Source organism: Diplotaxodon limnothrissa, linkage group LG22 (assembly GCF_057381915.1).
Source record: "Diplotaxodon limnothrissa isolate DT_005_m linkage group LG22, D_limnothrissa_male_GT1.1, whole genome shotgun sequence".
Classification (NCBI taxonomy): Eukaryota; Metazoa; Chordata; class Actinopteri; order Cichliformes; family Cichlidae; genus Diplotaxodon; species Diplotaxodon limnothrissa.
The window spans coordinates 17,107,999-17,128,690 of record NC_140616.1 but is presented as its reverse complement, the minus strand read 5'-3'; the positions used below and the strand labels follow the sequence as shown (position 1 = coordinate 17,128,690).

Genomic DNA, 20,692 nt, shown 5'->3' with positions numbered 1-20,692 from the left:
ACATTCATTGCAAATATTGAAATGTCTCCTGCTGCCAGAAACTATGAATACCCAGTGTTGAACATTGGAACCCTGGAATGATATCAAGCTGACAGGAAGGCCAACTAAAACAAACAGGATGTCTTTTTAGTGCATGTTTAGACCAACTAAATCTTTCGGGAATCATTTTTCCGTAAGTTAGTTAGTCATTGCATGTGTGCGCACGTGTGTTTGTGTGTGTGTTAACATCCTATAAGAGAGTGCTCATTTCTCTTCTGTGCGTGCTACATCTCTTAGCATTGAAGAGCACATTTCATCTATATTTACTTCCAAATGGTCTTTTAACTAGGTCAGCTAACTAACGGAAATAGACTCCTCTACAATTGTAATCAGTCATACCATCTAGTGGTCAAAACTGGGAAATGCAGGCTTGTCGAATCCGAGCATGAAACCAACTATATCTGAAAAGGGGGACGAAAAGAGGTTCTGATTTTCCTTTTGCCTCCTTGATTTAATTCACAAACCCTTACACCTTTATAAACAAGACACCTTTCCTCGGTTCCTCTCCAGCATATATCAAATATGTCTGGCGTCACCGTGATCAGATCAGATCAGCCTTATATGCAAGTCTATCAGTGTGTCTCGACGAGTTTTCCATGTGTCACTCTTTCATGCGCTCACTCTGTTTCTGTCTGCCTCCCTCTCTCTAATCTCTACTACTCACTTTCTCCCTCCCTCCGCCTTTATCTCTCCCACAGTCCCCTCTCTGCCCTTCTCACTGTAACACCCTCCCACCCAGCCTCTCTCTCTCCCTCTCCCTCCCTTTCGTTCTCTTTCTCTGCTTGTAAGCGGTCTCTGGGCGTGCAGCCAGCTGGCATGTGTGTGTTTTTTGAATGAATACCTGATGAAGTTGGACGAGCGAACTGTGGGAGGGGCCCTGTGTGTGCTTGCGTGTGTGTGTGTGTGTGTGTGTGTGTGTGTGTGTGTGTGTGTGTGTGTGTGTGTGGGGCAGACAGTGTGAGAGCTCTGGCTCGCATTCAGCCCCTTGCATAATACACGTTGGAGCTCTGCATGCGGGACTCCCTCCCTGTGGGCGTGTGCTAGTGTGTGCTACCAGTTTTGTGTGTACGTTTGTGCGAGTGTGTGTGTGTGTGTGAGAGAGATCACCTGAGTGCTGTATTTCAGTGGTAGTGAGGGAGCTTCCTGCCTGCCAGATTTAGTAGAAGGTTGCTGGCTCTGTGTGTGTGTGTCTGTGGTGTCTGTTTGGGGGGAGGGGGGGGGAGAAAGGCAGATAGCAGTTTGTAGCACAAGTACACTGCTTGGGATTTACCGCCTGAGAGAGAGAGAGCGTGAGAGAGGGAGAGAGAGACTCGGGGTGCTTTACAAGGGACACAGCAGAGCAGGAGAAGGGAGCAGTTAAGGGAGCAAAGGAATGAGAGGGGGAGAGAAAGCATGCTGCAGAAGTGGGCTACTCCTGCTACCCTGGTAAGTACACTTCACACAGTTTTGCGCTCGCTCTGAATGAAGTGTGTATGGGAGCAGCAGAGTCAGCCTGTGTGTGTCTCAAATGCTTGTGGTGTTGTCTCACAGTATGCCTTTTGTAAATGCGTACTGCCCTAGTTTATCCTACAAACGTCGTTGCTTGTTTCTTGCATTCGTCCGTTCTCCTGAAGCTCTTCTCTTCTCTTCTCTTCTCTTCTCTTCTCTTCTCTTCTCTTCTCTTCTCTTCTCTTCTCTTCTCTTCTCTTCTCACATTTTTCTCATTCTTCTCCTTCCATTGGCTCTCCCTGCCTGCCCGTCTGTGTGTCTGCCCCCTCTCCCTCCTCCCTACCCCAGCCTCCATCCACCCAACCATCCAACCAAGCTCAGGGCTGCCGAGGGGTGAGAAAGTGCAAGTCATGCAACACTGCCTAAGTGTTTGTTTTCTGAACAAGACTCTCTCTCTTTCTCACAGTCATTTATTTCTCTCCATCTCTATCTCCCTTTGTTTGTGTAACTCTTAACCACTCTCCCTCTTTCTCAGTTTCTCTCCGCCTTGCTACTCTCTTTCTCGGCCCCCCTTGAGCTTCTCTAACTCTGTGCCCATCTGTCATTGGCAGATCCTCCATCACTCTCTCACTATCTGTCCGTACTCCTATATGTGTGTTGTTTGTTGTTGTTTGTGTGCAATTACGAGCGGAGGATGACAGTGAATAAAGTGGCAGCCTTGTCAAAGTTCCCAGTCTGGCAAGGGTTCTTCTAATGTGCACACGCACACACATAGGCAGCGCCGTGCTTGCAAACACACACTCACACAGATGAATGCAAAACTACGTCAACAAAAAGCTGCAGAGAAGCTTAGATCAAGAAATAAGAGAAGGAGAGACAGACAGTGAAGTATAAGCCTGTAGCAACACTCTACTTTCTAGTTGAACTATATTTAGCTGTGAGATAACACATCACGTTGGACTTATCCCTTTGATCATGATTATGATTATGACTGGGCAATCATGCACCCACACACACACTGAAAGGCATATACATTATGTGCAGCAGCATTTGCATAAAAAAAGTTGCAATAGCATGTAAAATGTAAACAAAACCCAAGTGAGATGATTTGCATTCATTTAAACCGTTATTTCATAAAAATATCTTGAAATGAGAAATGTGTTTATTAGAAAAACACTTGCTCATTTAACATTTGATGTCTGAAGAACATTTTGAAAAAGTTAGGATAATGTCACATTCACCACTGTGTTGCATCACCCTTTTTTAACAATACTATAAGTGTTTAGCAACCAGTTGCTGTAATATTTACCCATTCTTTATAGGATTTCAGCTGCGCAGCAGTTTACTCTTTTGTCTATTTCCTTTCATAAGGGTGAACCAAAGGGAGTTGTTTAGAAGCAGCACTCTTACCATAGAGCCAGTATGTTGGTATATGTGCAAAATGTGGTTTGGCATTATCTTCCTGAAAAAGATTTCATCTGGATGGCAGTCTGTGTTGCTTTGAAATCTCAAATATTTCTCAGTATTAGTGGTTCTTCACAAATGGCCCCTGCCATGCTTCCCTATTTGAACTGTGTGCTGATAACAAGTCAGATCACCCCTCTTCTCTGAGGTCATTTTCCTTATAGTTTCCAAAAGATGTTAAAGTTGTAAAGTTCTTTATTTAGGTTGTTGTCCCAGCTTTCTCTCATATGTCTTTCCACGTCAAACTTTAGTATGTTAGTCTCCTTTGTCCTGTTTTACATTTTGTAGATAGCTGTATGTCTTCTGTGTTTTGTGTAGTTTGACATTGCTTGTCTTGTTGTCTTGATTGTTTTCTGCTGTGTCTTGCTACCCAGGCATTTCCTGTTTCCCCGATTACTCCTTAGTGTGTCTCTGTGTGTATAAATAATCATGTCTTCCCGTTGTCCTTTGTCACAGTGTCTATTACCTATCTTGTGTGCCGTCTGCAAGTTTTTGGTCATCGGTTGGATTTTTGCATGGACTTTCTAACCGCCTAATAAAAGGTGCATTTTCTGTTTAAACGAATCTGCCTCCTGAGACTGCATTAGGCTCCTTATCCTGCAAATCTCGTCACCTTTTAATCGTTCTATACGTTGTATTTCACTCACTCTGTAGAAGCAGAGATGCCATGCTGGCCTGCCATTTTCAGCATCTTGGGACTCAGTGTCTTGTCCAAGACACTTGGGCTTGTGCAGGAGCGTATGATTAGTGGCCAGCCCGCTGTACCATCTAAACCGCAGCTGCTCAGAAAGTGCAGCCGCATTTCTGGATCTTGTTTATATAAATATTTTTTTCTTTTTATGGTAGAGCTTGAGCTGGCATTTGTGGATACGACGATGAAATGTGTCGACTAGGACTGGTTCACAACTGACAGGAAATACCACTACAGAATCTTGTGCTTTTGGCCTCATCCCTTGCATGCAAAGATTTCTCAGGGATGATTGTCAAATTAAAAGACATAATATTTTTAAATTGCTGAAATATTTGACACCTTTCCAGAGTGGGTAAACACCTCCCCCATCTTTAACTCTGAATGTCAGGTTCTCTGGATGTTTTATGTAATTGACCTGTTTCCATAGCTCTAGGTGCTTTTTAATATTATGCTTTTTTTTTTTTTGTCTTTTTACTCCTCCACTAACCCTTTTCAAACTTGCTTCTGGCTTCAAATTCATTATTTAAACAGCATCTCAACTTTTTTGGAAGATCATTTGTAGTTTAGTTTTGCTTGTTTACCAATGCTCAGTTTATACACTACTGATATATTTGTTTTTATTCCTTTGCATATTGACTTGTTTCCATACATCATATTCTGAAATTTAATGATAAATTGGAATGTTTTCAAAAATTGTAATGCAAACAGATGCACTGTAGCAAACACTGATCGTGGAGCCTCACCAGAATTTCTGTGTCTAGATGTCCACAACGTGTCTGCTGTATGTTGACTTAATAAGCCAATATGCTTATTACAGTGCTCCTGGGTAGAGATGCAAAGTATAATGGGTTTTTCTTGCTTTGATGGGAGTTTAATTGGATTGTGTTTATTCTGTAGTCACTACAAGTCACTGTTATTTAACAAGATCATATATTTGGGTCATTAGCGAACTGCATTCTGCAGATGTTTGATATAACTCACCAAATAGAGAATGTAAATGTTTGATAAGGGATCCAGTGGTTTTAGAACTCAACAAACATGGGAATTTTCCCAACTTGAAAGCAGTTACAGATCGAAAGTGACAACTACAACTAGAAACTGTAATAATGGATGTATTGGAAAGATAACATCAGCATTCAACATATTTAGTATATTATAGAGGCCTGTTTGACAGATGCATGCAAAGATTTGAGTGAGCAGCTTTTAAAATTATCATTCACTCTATTTGTAGATTTTTAAAGAACTTCCTCATCAGTTTGTACATAGTTTTGCATATAATTTGTCATTGTAGGGTTAGGTCCTCCAAAACAACTGAGAGACTCTCCAGAAGTTCTTCTATGAATTTGAGTTGTTTCATTGTTTTCCCATCTCTTTGTGTAATCCAGGACTGACTTTGTAATGCTGAGATCAGTGCTCTGTGGGGACCATGCAGTCTGTCACAGGACTCCTTGTTCTTTTTGTAGCTGCAGATTTTTCTTTCTCTTTTTTTTTAGGTGGATTCTGGCCACTGGAACTTTTTCATAGCTGTTATAACTCTTAAAAATAAGTCATCTCTGTTGATGTCTGCATTGCAGGAACTAGAACCTTTCAGAGTTCTTAAAGCCCTGCATTTTGGGGTCTTTGACATACATGTGTGGTGGAAAAATCCAAGTAAGCAACAAAAAGGGGGGAAATGGAAGTCATAAAGCATATGTCAGATTTTCTAGTTTGGGCATCCACCCACAGTGAAGCAATGTAGTATGTGTAGATGAAAATTGGCAGCTTTTTCAGTGTACCGGTACTATATATGCCACTAAGTTAAAGACAACAGCTCAACTTTAATGCTAAAAAGAGACCTTTTTTGTATTTAATATGCCAGTTTTTCAGCGATATTTTGGAAGGATATCGATTTGTTAGAGATACAGTATGACAGTCCAGTCCAGTGTTTAAGTAAATATTTTGTAATTGTTGTATTAAACAGTCATAGTTGTGGGTGGCCTTATGACTTCTGTTGTGGCGCCATAACCACAATGCACTCCATTACTGTGAGAGTAAAACATAAAGTGTTTATAAATTATAGATTGCCTTTTAAGTTGAGGGTAAGTCTCCAGGAGATTAATGTTCATGAGTACTGTGTCCTCTGAAGTAGCAACTGTGAGAGAAAGGTGGCATATATGAACCTGCAGTGAGTGAAAAATGCCAGTATTTGCTGACCTGCACACAGGTTTTGGTAAGGTGGAGAAGCGTGTTTGTGAGTGTGTGTATAGAGAAAAAAAAGGCTCAAGCACATGGAGGACAGGCAGCTTGGGTTACAGGTCATCTGATATCTACACACACCCACACCACAGCGCACAGTCCTGCACGTACACACTGCAAGCTCAGCAAGATTCAGGTGACTTAGCTTTTCAGCGAATGTGTGTTTGAGTGTCACTTTCAGTGAAGCAGTCCTCTCTTTGTGCAATGTAGGTCAGCTGAGCCTGCTCTCTCGATCCCTCTCCACGTCTCCCATGCATCTTAAGCTTTTCCTCACTCTCATACCCTCTGCTCTCCAGTCTTTCTCACCTCCCTGCCTCTGTTTATCCCTTTCTCGACCTTCCTCGGTCTCTTCCCTCATTAACTGTTGTTGTAGCCATGCTGTTTTCTTTTTTCTTTCTTTAAGATACCAAAGTTTCCCACAGTGGATGCAAGAAGGGGATTTACAGTGGGAATTACTCTTTTGTTCTACTTTGAGTTCTTTTTCTTTCTCTTTTCCACTATGAACACTTCTTTCTGGCTCTTAGTAACACTGCAGGATAAAATGGAAGCAACCGGGAGGATTATGAAGTTAGCATTGGTGTCTCTGCTCCCGCAGCACAGCTGTGATTTCTAGTTATATTTGTATATTTAAATGCTTTATAATTTCCCACATTACCTTTAATGTGACATGATAGTACACTTTTCCAGCAGAAGTTGTTCAGTAGCTGCTATGCTATTGTTGTCATGACTTGTTTACCTGATTTTTGTCTAAGGTTAACTATTATTTTATGTTGCACATATAAGATTTCTCTTGGAGTACAACCATTTTCATGTGTCTGAATCAGTTGTGACAAATTGATGCTGCCACAGACAGCAGCATGAGCAGATCTGAGCTGCATGTACCGACATTGTCCGTGTTTGAGGTGACAGCTGATATGAAATGTCTCTCATCTTTGAACACTCAGGCATATAACGTTCCCTTTACCTTAGAGTCTTAAGTTGAGCAAGAGCTTGTTGAGTTGTTTTTACGTAGTAGATTCGGATTCCTTTATTGTCAGTCAGTCAGTACATCACAGATGCATTGCTGAATGAAGTTATGAGTACAGAAGGGAAGAAAAACCACCAAAAACATCACAATAAAGACAGAATGAGGTTAAGATTATAGGGCAACTGACTATTACACATGAACAGTAAAATAAGATAAATAAAAATAGTATTGCACGGTGTATACAAACTCTTTAAGACTGAGGTGAGGTCAGCTATTGGATTGATGTGCATTATTGTCTCTGTTTTTGTATTTTGTGACTAAACAGCGTGACTGAGGTTAGGTTTGCTGAAGAGACATGTCAAAGATTTGTTGCAAAAGGATTCCAAGAGTGTACAAGTGAATACTAATGTAGAAAATAGGGAGCATAAAACCATTAAATGGAAGAATGATAATTGAGAATGGTTATGTAGTAGGAGAGGTGGACAGGCTGAGGCAAGAGAGTCAAGTGGAGGTGGAGTGACAGAGAGGAGACAAAGAGGGAGATACAGAGAGTGCATCTCAGGGCTAAAAGCTCAGCGATCAACATTCCCTCTCAGCACACATCTGAATCATGCCGGCTCGATTAAACAGATAAAGTATATACTTGAATAAGCGAGTGTGCGCTGTGTACCATGAAACAAAGGCTGCTGTGTGCTCCGTGCGAATGTGAATATGCATGTGTGTTTAATCAGAATCAGAATCAGAATCAGAATACTTTATTGATCCCTGGGGGAAATTATTTTTTGTTACAGTGCTCCATTTTAAACCAACATTAAGACAAGACAGACAATACGCTAACTAAGAATAGTACAATATATACATATATATACATACATACATACATAAGTCACTTATAAATAAATATTTGGAAAAGAAACATGTGTAGTTGTAGCAGTAACCAGTGTGTTAAGTGGATGCGTTGTACAGGGAGATGGCCACAGGTAGGAATGATTTCCTGTGTCGTACTCCTACTCCTACGCCTGTTTCTGCAGCTGTGTTGTAGTAGCATTACAACACGTCTTAAATTACAGGAATCTGCTTGAGCTGCATGATGTCCCTCGCTCTAGAGAACACACATTTACACACATACTGTGTGTGGGGGAATTAGCTAAGAAGGCAGTGGAAGCCTCCAAAGTTTGGTTGAAAAACTACATTTTTGGGTTTTTTTTTAGCAACTTTAGAGTAGGACTCAAATTGAGAACCACTAACTGTTAAAATTTAATGCAGTATTGTATTTTATTTGATGATATTGCCAAACCAGCTAAATAAATGCAGCTGTAACCTGTTTTTAATCAGTTTCCTCAGTCCCGTTTGACACGTTTTAGTGAATGGATGGATGGTCCACATCTTCCATCCATCTTCTTCATTAAAGACGCTTTTAGAAAAAGAAAAGTATTTTCAGATGTTAATCATCTGGTTCCTTATTGGGCAAAAATAGTGAAAACCTTTACTTTTATTTTGTCAAGTCCATCCATTTTCTTAACTGCATTTCCAGTTAGGGGATTGTTTGGTGCCACAACCTGTCCCAACTGTCATAGGGCCAAAGACAGGCTACGCTCCGGACAGACTCTCAGTCCATCACAAGGCTTTTTTCAGTCTGTAGCATCACTTAGGCGTTGATATAATTTGCTGTTTTACTGCAGAAATGGACGGTTTTCTAAATGTGTAACTGTGCAGGCGGTCACAGAAACCAGGGACGGTACAAACTCACTGACTCTACAAAGAACAAATAAATTGGTGAGCCGTGCAGCAGTGTGTTAGTGAACGATATGTGAGCTACCTGTGCGTGTGCGTGTCTGTGTGTGTGTCTGTATGTGAAGTTGTGCTGTGCTTCAAGAAAAAAAACACGTGTCAGCATAATTGAATATACACAGGTGTCAGTGTTTGAGTAAGCAAGCGGTTCATGCTCGGTGTTGTGTGTGTGTGTGTGTGTGTGTGTGTGTGTGTGTGTGTGTGTGTGTGTGTGTGTGTGTGTGTGTGTTGGGGATGTATGTGCTTGAAATTCCTCTACATTATTTATGAGTTTCACACTGAGCTTCCCATCTTTCACAGTAGGGGATGCTCGCAAACAGATGGCACACACAGGCACAGGCACACACATGTGGTACACTCATTTATGGTATACACACAGGCTTGTAATCAAACTCTTATTATTAGTCATTTACTGAAAGTGCCTGGTTATTGTTGCTTGGAGTGGTCATTTTTATATTAGCAGGGTCTCTTTTCTTGAAATTGCAGTTACCCATGACTGACCTGTGTTGCTGTTATTCACATTGTTACATAAAACACCTCCATATCCACACAATCTACAGGTCACGCTTGTTGCAGTGGGCTTTTTGTATTTGTTAGCCTCCTAATTCTCATCTTTGTCACCTTTTTAGAGCTGTTACTTGACCTCCCGAATGTCCTGCTGGCTTATTCTTCGTAGTTCAAAACGTTGTCCTTTTATGGATTTGTTGGTGCTAAAGTGTTGTTCCATTGTTAAATTTGTTGTTGCAGAAGTTGTTTTGCTCAGACACATTATTAACCTGTCTGTCTTTATAGGTCTGTAGATGCGCTGCATTCACTAGAAGGGATTTTGAAAATGGCTCTGTCATTATAGTTGCAGTCTTGCTGAAAAAAAAGCACAGAATAAGAATTATAAAGTATTCTCCTATTCATCAGTTAACGAGCCACACCTTTTCTAACCATCTATTTTTTCCTCTCTCTTCCACAGGATTGTGCTGCGTGCGGGCAGACTTTCTTTCACAAGGAGATGATTCCTCATGAAGTGCGACGCACTCGGCCCCCCATCGTCCTCTGCGACAGCGGCAGGTTTGACGTTGTGACGCTCTCCACCTCCACGCTGAGCTCACCCATCAGTCGCTAAAGATCCCCGGACGGAACGGACCGCCCTTCCCCCTCCCCTTTTAACCAACCCTCCATATCGTCATCCCCATCTTTAATCCTTCCTCACCTGCTTGTTAGGGCCTGGATTTTTTTTGTCAAGAAAAGGCCTTGGGTGAAGTGGATAGAGAGGGAAAAGAGACAAGATTGGGGAAGTTTCATTTTGTGGCTAATTAATGTGAAATAAAGGACCGGACATCAAAAAGTGAGAAAGCGAACAAAAGCGACAACGAAAGTGAAAGAACGAGGAAGCAAAACAAGGGAAAAAAAGAAAGCTGTAGTCCAAAACTCGAGGAAGGATAACGCAAGTATAGTTGAGGGGCGTGAGGTGAAATCAGCATGAAGTCCAACCAGGAGCGCAGTAATGAATGTCTGCCCCCAAAGAAGAGGGAAATCCTCTCTAGCACGCTACCATCTGAAAATCGCTCACCTATCATGCCACCTGCCACTGAGAGCCAGCGCTCAGAAAACATGACCTGGCTCGCCAGTGTGGCTGGTGGGAACGAGAGCAGTGTGGGTGCGCACCGTAGCTCCAGTCACTCTGACGGATCGCAGTATAAATCTCCCTCCTCCATATCAGACTCTTTGACCTCTGCCTCCTCACTGAGGGTGGTCTCATCTCTTCCTACAGTGTACACATCCCACCTGCCACAGACCACAGTTGGAGGAGCTGTCCATTACACCCATCTGCCTCACAATATGCAGTTTATAGCCTCACCTTACACTGCCCCATACAGTTACATCCCCTCTCAATTGCTTCCTCCTCCACCTCCTCCCCCCCTGTCCTCCTCTTCCTCAGCTGCACAGAGACCCTCACACACAGAGACGGCCTCTGCTCCTTCACAGGCCTCCAAGCAGGACCAGCAGCGAGCATCCACAGGACGTACCTCCATGCCTCCTCCTTCTACAGACCCTGTCCCTCACCATGTTCAAATATCAACATCCCCACGGACTGTGCCATCATCCCATCACCAAGGAGGCACTCACCTTTCGCCCCACTCAATGTACCCTCACCATACTTTGGGACACAGCATGTCTCAGGTGGTGGTGCAGTATACGGATGGACCCACCAGAAAAGAGCAAGGTGGCTCTCAGAGACCCAGAGAGCTCCACAATGGAGAGCTGGAAAGGGGCCGGCGGTATGCCGCGCCACTCGAGTCTAACATCTCCAAGTCAGGGAGCAAATCACGGGATGCCACATCCTCTTTGTCTTCCTATGAGGCTCGACAGATGGTTCTGCCAACAGACTACTCTCCGCATGATCCATCAGGGCTGAGAACCTCTGTCATGTTAATGCCCAACAGCCATGGGGACCACCAGCTGGTACCACCCAGAGCCAGCCCTGAGAAGGTGACAACTTCAGCCCCTGCACACCTGGAGAAAAGTGGCAACATCATGGGCAAGCCTGTCAGTCGTGCTCCATCCTTATCCAGCACCACCTCCTCTTTCACATTTCCACCCCCACTAAGTGTAGACAGCCTGAAAGCTGCTGTCAGCACACTGCCACCCCAGACCGTCATCCAGACCACCCACAACGCCACAGAGCCACTCTCAATGGGGCTCTCTTCCACCAGTATCTACCCTCAGCAACCTATTATCGGCTATATTGCAGGAGGCAGTGGTAGCAGCTACCACACCAGCCTACAGCAACACTTACTCATTCCAGGCCCCCAACCGGTCATCATCCCTGTCAGTGGAGGTGGAGTCACAACATTGGAGCCTGTAACCTCCCATGTTACATCATCTACCCAAGCTGCACCTTTTCCTACTACACTCCCACATACGTACATTGCCGCCACCGCCCCCAAAGGAGAAACTCTGGAGACCCACACTGGCTCATTTCACCAGGATGCCCCAGGTGCAGTGGTCCAAGCCCAGCTTCATCTCCCCATTGTTCCTGCTCCACCAGGGCTGGTGGCGACCTCCGCCGCACATCCCCCCTCTAGTACGGTGCTGCCTCCCTCGCTCCCCCCATATTTCATCAAAGGTTCCATCATCCAGTTGGCTGATGGCGAGCTGAAACGTGTGGAGGATCTGAAGACAGAGGACTTCATCCAGAGTGCTGAGATCAGCAGCGAGTTGAAGATAGACTCGTCCACAGTGGAGCGCATTGAGGGGAGCCACACCTCGCCCAACTTTGCTGTGGTTCAGTTCTCCGTTGGTGAACACCGTACACAGGTGAGGGAAAAAATCTGAAACATTTAACAGACATCGCAGATTCAGGAGTCCAGTATCGCAATCACACGTTTCCTTAATCAGTTTATCACGTACAGGGGTGTTTTTACAATTTTGAGAAACTAGCTTATTTGCTTTCTTGCTAAGCAATAGCATCGTCTTATCTTACAAACTTTAGCTGCTGGTTAGCTTAGCATGAAGTCTCCTCTGACTAACAACAAGATTCTTAAAATTCACTGCTCTAGCACGTAACCTCACCATGAAACTGTGATGTGTTCGCCTTTTTTTGCAAAGGAATTAAACAAACAAGATAGAGGTAGAGCAGGTCATTTGCTAATCGAAAGGTTCCCCGTTCCTTCAGTCTTTCCCAAGACACTGACCCTGATGTGTTTACTGATGTGCGAGTGGGTGCTTGAGAGGTAAAAAGTGCTCGAAGGAATAAAAAATTACACTGCTGTGTGAATGTGTGCGAATGAGTAAATGCGACTTACAGTTTAAAATCACTTTGAGTGTTCGCTCTTTAGCAGCAGAAAAGTGCGAGTAGTGGTAGTAAGTAGCAGTCCATTTATGGTCTTAAATTTAATGTGCTGATTAAAGTTTATTTGTGTTTACCTTCTCACACAGCTAGGATATTTGTTTCCCCTTTGCATACATTGTTTTAATGTTTGTAATAATGTGATTTAATAATTTCTCAAAATGTTCACATGTGGTTTCACGATCTTTACAGAGCTCTGTTTGCATGAGGTTGTCAAAGTTTGATTTATCTCATTCATGCACACAAACATGTAAATGAAAAGTTACTCGGTCCTTTGGCATTTTCCAGGTGGGACCGAGGTACCAGCACACCTAAATCTAGTATGTGACTAATCTAGTATCTGGCTAAACAGTCCAGTTCTGGTTTTATTTTTAAGTTCTGTGAGCTTAAAAATAATCTATAATAAGGCTTCTATGTGTATCATCGTCTTCCACAAATGTTTAAAGTTTTCAAGGTATTGAGGACTGGAATCTACTTCAGGTTGTCTTAGTTAATTAAAGCCATGTAAATGTGTTGATATATTGCTACATGTAATGCTTTGCATATTTAAAGTGCTGATTTATACATTTGAATTAGCAAAGAAATAGAGCTTTCTGTAATTTATTCTACCAAAGTACCAGCTGTTGTAAAGTTCTTCTGTAGGAAAAGTACATCCTTGACTTACTGATGCTACTTTTAGCAAGATTAACTTTTTCACTCTTCTTTTGTACATTTGTCCATCAGTCTTTGACATTTTCTTGCTGATGTTTTTGACCTCTCTTCTGGTCATCCTTCAGTTGCTAGGTGTTTGTAGGTTTTCTTTATGTACTGTCTATTTTAAAGCCTTCCACCTCATTTCAGTCGGATTGATGTCTGGGCTTTGACGAAGCCTTTCCTTAAGCCTTCATTTCTTCTTTTGCCACCAGTGCTTGGTAGATTTGCTCCTGTGCATTAGATCGTTATCCTGTGCAGAAATATTCAACTGTGGGTTAACTTGAACTTTGGTAAAGGTGACTTTATGTTATCTTCATATCTTCATTCATTAATAGGCAGATGTTTGGCTCTGATGTTTTTCCCCTTCCACTAAAGTTCTCTTTTTTCTTTTATCTCTTTCCGATCAGTCATGTGCAATTTGACGCTAATAGTTACCTGCAGACCCCGAGATGACATGTTGGTGGTCTTTTTTTATTTTTTACATTTTTTTAGTGGTTAAATTGTCCTTTTTTGGGACATTTGTTTACTTCTTTTCTTTTCTACTCTGCCACAGTTAAATACAAACATACTTGAATCTCTCATTAACATTGATTATTGATTGTTGGGGTTTCCTCTATATTATTGTAGAGTCTTTACCTTATAGTATAATATGTGCCTTGAGGCAACCCTTGTTGCGATTTGAAGCTGTATAAATACATTTACATTTAAATGTGAATTGCAGCAATCTCTTAATATCCGATATTATGCCACAGTTTATCTTTCGGGTTTTTATAGGAACACTTGCGCTCACGTACACTCATGCAGCCTTCGCCCTGTCTTTGAGGATGTGCGTTGAAGCCAGTTAATCTTTTTCATCTGTCCATGCTGCGACTCGTCCACCCACACAGCACATCTCTAACCATCTCTCTCGCCCCCAGCTGCTCTTTGATGTCGTACCCCACAAAAGCTGACCATCTTTCAAAGACTTCTCTTTCTCTCTTGTGCTCCTTCAATGGTTCCTAGAGCTGGGCGATATGAGATTTTTTCATATCACGATATGTTTTTTTCATTTCAGGCGATAACGATATCTATCACGATATAAGCCAAATAACTATATTTGTAAGATTTAAATGTGCCGTTGCTCACAAGTAAAATGTGAAATAATCAGCAGCTTGTTTTTATTTAAAATTCAAATTCAATTTTTTTTTTTTATTTGTCACGTACACAGTCATACACAGTACGATATGTAGTGAAATGTTAAATATTTATTTCCCATAATAAGTTCAACAGGGTAGATGTACTTAAGGAACATGAGACTTTTTCAGATAAATAAAGGCAAATATTGCAAACTACACAAAAGGCAGCCGCTAAAGCGTTTAAGTTTCAAAATAGAACAAACAAAACAGACTAAATTGTCAATTCCACTTAGAAACAAAATATTAATTCTAAAAATAAATCTTAGTTTGTTTTACAGAAGAACAGACAAAACTGACTAACTTTTGTCAATATCAAATAAACTGAGAACTAAAAGGAAATTCTCAATCTCTCCTTGTTGTATAGCTGAGCTTTTCAAACAGTTTTAACAGTTACTTTAGTCTGACAAAAGCCGAATGACGAATTAGCGCTTCCAGTCAGAGACTGAGGCTACGTCCACACGTACACGGGTATTTTTGAAAACGGAGATTTTCCATTTTCGTTTTAAAAAATAATCCCGTCCACACATAAAGGCAGAAATGAAGGAAAACGCTGCTATGAACATGCCAAAGCAGCAGGTTGCGCTAGATTCCTAACCGTGCCTAAATGTTGGCCAATCAGAAGTCTAGAAGCCTCGGTGGGAAAAAGTAAACAAAGCTGGGGCATAGAAGCAGAACCGAGTCGTATGTGTGGACGGACAGTAACTGTGTGTATATGTAAGCATTTAAACACTGCAGAGAGTAGAATTAACAGTAACAGTATTGTAGAAATTCATTTCACCGAAACAATAACGTGGCGCAGTGTGACGCATGCACCAGTTTATTGTATTTCCAGACTTGCTTTCGGCACAATTTACAGTGCACGCTACTCTATTTTTGTCAGACTTGAAATAGCCGAAATACCTTCACACTACGGAACTTCTATGGCTCTTCCGTTTGACAATCTCTCCGGCATTGGAACCATCATCTGTTTTCTCTTCGGTCACGCTCGGTTGATTTTTCTAGTCGGCACACTCATTTCCTCCATTACGCGCTGGCTCCATTACCCGCTGGCTGCTTCCCAAACAAACACACGTGCGGCTTGGCACTTGTGCTGTACATAACAAGTCACGCGACGTGACGCTGCGGCTGTGATTGGTTCGGCTCTGCGCTACTTAATTTGGATTGGCTGACCTTTTTTTTTTTTTTTTTTTTTTTTTTTTGAGGACAAGAGCGGCGAGGTCTATCGCGATAGCTTAATTTCTCTATCGAGTAAAAGTTATATCGCGATACATATCGTTATCGTTCTATCGCCCAGCTCTAATGGTTCCTCTTACTTTTTTCCTGAGCGGCGGTTATAGCTTTGAGTCCACACTCAGAGAACTTACTCCAAGAAGTCAAAAGTTATATAATACAGGAGGGGAAAGTGTTGCCTGACGTAAGATTTGAGATTTGGTACTTGTCACGTCTTTCGCTTGTATCCTTCTTGACATAGCTCTCTTTTCATTTCCTCCCTCTTCTTCTTGTCCAACCTACTCTCTCTTTTTAAACTTGTCTTTTCATCCCCATCTTAGAAGCTTCCTCCACTTCCATCATCTCGCTCTTTTACGGTATCCTATCCCTGGCTTTGCCTTCTTTCGGATGTTTCTGATGTTTATTTTCCTTCTCCTGAGCCTGCAGCCGATCTCTTTTTGTCATCCATTCATTCTTTTTATACATTCAAACACTAATACAGACCCAGTCAGGGCTTTAAGTCCACAGTTTAAATCAGAAGTGAAAGAAAAATCACAATTATTGCATAAATATCTTTTTGACTTTGCAGAACACTAACAGAAAACGTTTGTATTTCTTTCCAACTTAAAGTCTTAGAAGACAGGAGCAGCTGGATACCCTTACTGCTTCTTACTGCCTTACTAAGAGCATTGAATAGCAGCCATGTGCTGCTAATCAAACACTCTTGATTAACTGATGATCAGCAAGTGTGAGCACCTCTATGAAAGTAGAAGTTTTGGAAGTTTCTCACAATAATGTGAGAGACTCTGAAAGTTGTACAGAGAACAAGTTATTGCTGCTAAAAGTGTTTCTACAAGCTACTGAATCCTGGTGTGGACCTCAGAGTTCTGTGAAAACGTCCTTTTTCAGATGAGAGTTTCAGGTCTCAAGCTGACACCAGTATTAGTAGTATAGCAGTGTAGTGTTTTCAGTATTCGTCATGACAAAAAGGTTCACAAACAGTAAAGTAATATGCAGCAGATTTTCTCCATGTTTTTTTTTAATAATGTGTACTTAACAGGGTCAGTGTTATAGGACATGGTGTCAACAGGAGGCCGCAGAATTTCAGATTTCAGTTTAGAAAATGGCCAAACAGAGGCATGGCAGGTTTTCCTTTAAAGCTTTTCTCAAATATAATTCAGGACACTGGCTGCTGTCGTGCTGCTGGGCTAGTCTGGGAACTGGGTTACATTCAATTTCCTGTATTTCTTCTTCTTTCTTCTTTTTTCTCGTTATCCTTTTTTAGACACTGCGTTCTTATCGAAGCTCCAAAACTGAGTGGAAAATAATGTTAAAGTCATGAACTTTCATAATTAACATGTTAAAACCATGGTTTAGTTCATGCCTTGATTTTTGGACCTGAGATTCACAAAGAAAAAATTCCCCATATTCCGATCTAATTTCCTGAAGGAGCTTTAAACATTACAGCTTTCGGCTCTACGTGAGATTGTTTAGTTTAACAAAATCAAAAGATCAAAGTGGATTTTTTTGTGAAACAACAGTATATAATGTAAATAAGGTATTCATTCGTTTGTCCCCAATTCTCTTTAGGTGAGCGTGGAGGTCTTGTTGGAATACCCCTTCTTCGTCTTTGGCCAAGGCTGGTCTTCATGCTGCCCGGACCGGACCACCCAGCTTCTGGAGCTGCCTTGTACCAAGCTTTCTGTAGGCGATGTTTGTATTTCACTCACGCTCAAGAACCTGAGGAACGGATCTCTGAAGAAGACTCAACCCCTGGAGCCGGCCGCCCACGCCTCTGTCCCCTCCAGCCACGGACACCTCAAACCCCCTAGAGCTGTGTCGGACGCTCCTCAGAGCTGCAGTGGAGGAGGTCCCAGGCACAGAGAGCGGGAGAATGGCATCAGCCAGCGAGGGAGTGGGGAGAGTGGAAATGGAGGTAGAGGGATCTCCGGTGTGGAAAACGGGGATCTCGTGTTTGGGGAAAGAGTTTCCAAAGGTCAGGTTGTCGGCAGTACAGAAGCTGGCTCTACTAAGCCATCGGGAAGCAGGAAGCGCAGATGGTCTGCGCCCGAGGGTCGAAAAGTAGAAAAATCAGAGGAGGAACCACCTTTGACCCTTCCCAAACCTTCCTTCATCCCTCATGAGGTGAAAATCAGCATTGAAGGAAGGTCAAATATTGGCAAGTGAAGGCTAGCAGGACTGTTAACAACCCATGAAATAAAAAATAAACACAGCTAAAAAGATTCTACAAAAACCCCATAAATGTCCACGGTGAAGGTTCATTCGTCGTGGTTTTGTTTTTTTGTTTCTTTTTAGTTCACATCCTGTACTGTAGCGGTAACCTTACCCTACACCTTACATTAAGTCCATGTAGTTTAACACCTTTATGTTTTTTTTTTAATAGATTGATTAATTATCACATGAGCAATCTGTGCAGTTTTGGTGATTTTCATGAGAAGATTTCTGGTGAGGGATTTCTGACCTGTGCGTTGAATGTTTATCGGTTGCTCTGTGGCACACGGGCGCGACATTCGATGGCTCTGCTTGGCCGGCGACACATTACGCTGAAATTTCCACCCTGATTGCCCATATGGAAAAGATATATATAAATCTTATAAAGTTTGTATCTGTCTTGTGTGAAACTTGTATGAAAAGCATATAAGAGTGAAAACGGATATAAGATCCCTTGAAAAATTATATAATGAAACTTGTATGTTTTGGATACTTACTAAAACAATGTATGAAAGTAATGAGAAAGTGGCCACTTTCATGAGTAATCACATATAAGTTTTTACTATTTCTTTTCCATATGGGTGGTTCACAGTCGCACTCTGTGACAGTGATGTTACCTGTGTACTCGGGCAGTAAGGCTGCCTGGATTCGCCTCTGGTAATAATGAAGGATTTGCGGGTAAATCATTAAAAATTTTCACTTGCTAAATCAGACCAGAAGTTAATATGATCTGATTGTCACTGTGTCATCCGGGCCTGTGGTTGACCGGAACCTGAGGTCATCGTGTCGATGCCCGTGTGCTGCACACAGTTGTGAGGGAACAACACTTACTCTGCTCAGTTTGTAGACAGTGGAGTCTTTGCTTTCATTTCATGTTAGTGTTTTTCATTTGACTTTTTTTCTTCTTTAACCCCTCATCTCCCATCTCACCACATAGGTTTTACATTTTTTTTCAAGATTTTTTTAAAACCTTAATCAGGGGTCCTTTTTAATAATCAATCGATCGCGCCTAGGTGGGTCAATGTTCATGTATCAATATGCGATGCCCCTAACCTTAAGCAAATGCAAACACACTGGGTTGGTGAACCCAGCGTGTTTGCACTCGAACGGAGTCTTCGCATACGATCCTAGCGGTTTTGTTTGAGTTTTATTTAATGAATCACTTTAATTTTTCTTTACAAATCCTGAAAGGTCGCGTGAGGGGAAGCGAGAGAATCTCCACGTTAGCTCTGAGAGGGTCAGGATGTTTCAAAGCACTTAACACACCTGTCACTCTCATCATACAGCCAACAAAAAAAAAACAACAAAAAAATGATGATGTTGTGTGTTTATTTACAAAGTACTGTATGCTCTTAGATTTTTTTCTTTCTTTTTTTAAAGACAAAGGCAGAAAGTAGCAGAAGCACTTTGTGAAAGGTAAAGAGGTTGTTAAGTAACGTGGGAGCAGATGTGCCATTAAATCACAGAGCAAGGGACAAATGTGAGAGCGAGAGGAGTTTCAGTTAGTAGGTTAGGGTAGAGGAAGTGAGATGAAGCGGGAGGTATCGCGGTTTTCGGCATGTGCGCGGCAGGAAAGTATCGGAACGTGTCTGGAAAGTTCGATTAAGACGGGAAAAAAGAAACAAGTCTTTGAAATATCCTGCTCAAGATCTGTTTTAGACTGAGAGCAACAATCAGAAGCTCACACCCACAGACTTGTGAAGGTCATCATATATTTGTAATATGTGTGTGTATGATGCTGGTGTGTTTGCTCACACACACGCACGCGCTCACACAGACACAAAATAGTCTCTAAAACTCAATACGTACTGTACTTGGCAATCCATATTTAGACAGCTGCAGAGGCAAGCGTTTATTTTGGTGCATATTGTCCCTACTGCAAAGACACTAGTGGACTGACGTTGGATTAATGCACGCGGCACTGCTACAGTGCAGCCGTGCAGAAAAAAGTGCTCTGAGCTGTGTTTGTGTATGGGTGGGAGTTTGTATAAGAGTGTGTGTGCACTGTGTATAGGAAAATGATATAAAGACAACGCTAAATGTCCAGTGTTTCTACTTGGAGTCTTTAATTAAGAGAATCCTGCAATTTGCACATCAGGAGGAGGGAGTTCAGTCGAGACGCGATTTTTATTTTTATTTTTTGTTTTATTTTATTTTATTTTATTTCATTTTTTTAAGGCCCTGTCCCAAAACTAGCCCTAGAGCCACATGACACACTGGAGGAGATCAGGGTTTTTGTTCCTAAACAGGCACTTGCCACACTGTAGAGGAAACGTTTCTGATCAACAGTTATGGCAAACATGTGCCTGCCTACTAAACTGAATTAAAAGCCGACCATTTCTCGGGTTGCTTAAGGAGAATATCTGCCCCTGCTGATTAAACCGGGGTGCCCAGAGTGTAAAGGGGGGCTAGGGTTCGCTTTTGAACACGGCCTGTGCTCAGCCAGCCAAAACTCATTTATCCCTTAGATAGCAGTTACCTCAACAGATGTGCTTGCGTGGTCAGTCGGTCGATCGTCCTCACGGAGTTTGGGGTTTTTCTCTAATATGAAAGCACGAGCCTTCGGTGTAATTGGCCATCCTTGATCATTTGGCTGATTCTTCTTCTTCTTAAAAAACCCCAAAACAAAACTAAAAATAAAAAAACAATTGGCCGGTTAGTTGTTTTTTTTAAATCTATACCATGTAACATAGAGGTGCCATACAACATGTAAACATATCTCAGGTTTTGTGAGATTAGCTTTGACATGTTGCTGGCACAATGCTGTTGTTAGGGAGGCAGCGGCTTCCTGCAGGCATGTCTGTTGAGCATATCTGTTCCTGCTCAGCCTGTATTTATGTTTTATGGCTGTTGCTGCTTGCCTTTAGAAAAAGAAAAAATAGAGGCGACAATGTTTCAGGTGGTGGGAGTTTACCAGGGTGATG

At 42.0% G+C, this 20,692-nt stretch overlaps 1 protein-coding gene across 3 annotated transcripts in view; it reads left to right on the top strand.

The window, feature by feature from the left end:
* The window catches only part of atxn1a (ataxin 1a), a 100,083-nt gene extending 79,631 nt beyond the window's left edge, over nucleotides 1-20,452 (top strand). For all 3 annotated transcript variants that reach the window (XM_085347029.1, XM_085347031.1, XM_085347030.1), the window contains 2 exons: nucleotides 9,580-11,927; nucleotides 17,127-20,452. In XM_085347029.1, coding sequence (XP_085203155.1) covers nucleotides 10,089-11,927; nucleotides 17,127-17,723 — 2,436 coding nt within the window. In that variant the 5' untranslated portion in view covers nucleotides 9,580-10,088 and the 3' untranslated portion in view covers nucleotides 17,724-20,452. The remainder of the gene's footprint in view (nucleotides 1-9,579; nucleotides 11,928-17,126) is intronic.
* Nucleotides 20,453-20,692: the final 240 nt, after the last annotated feature.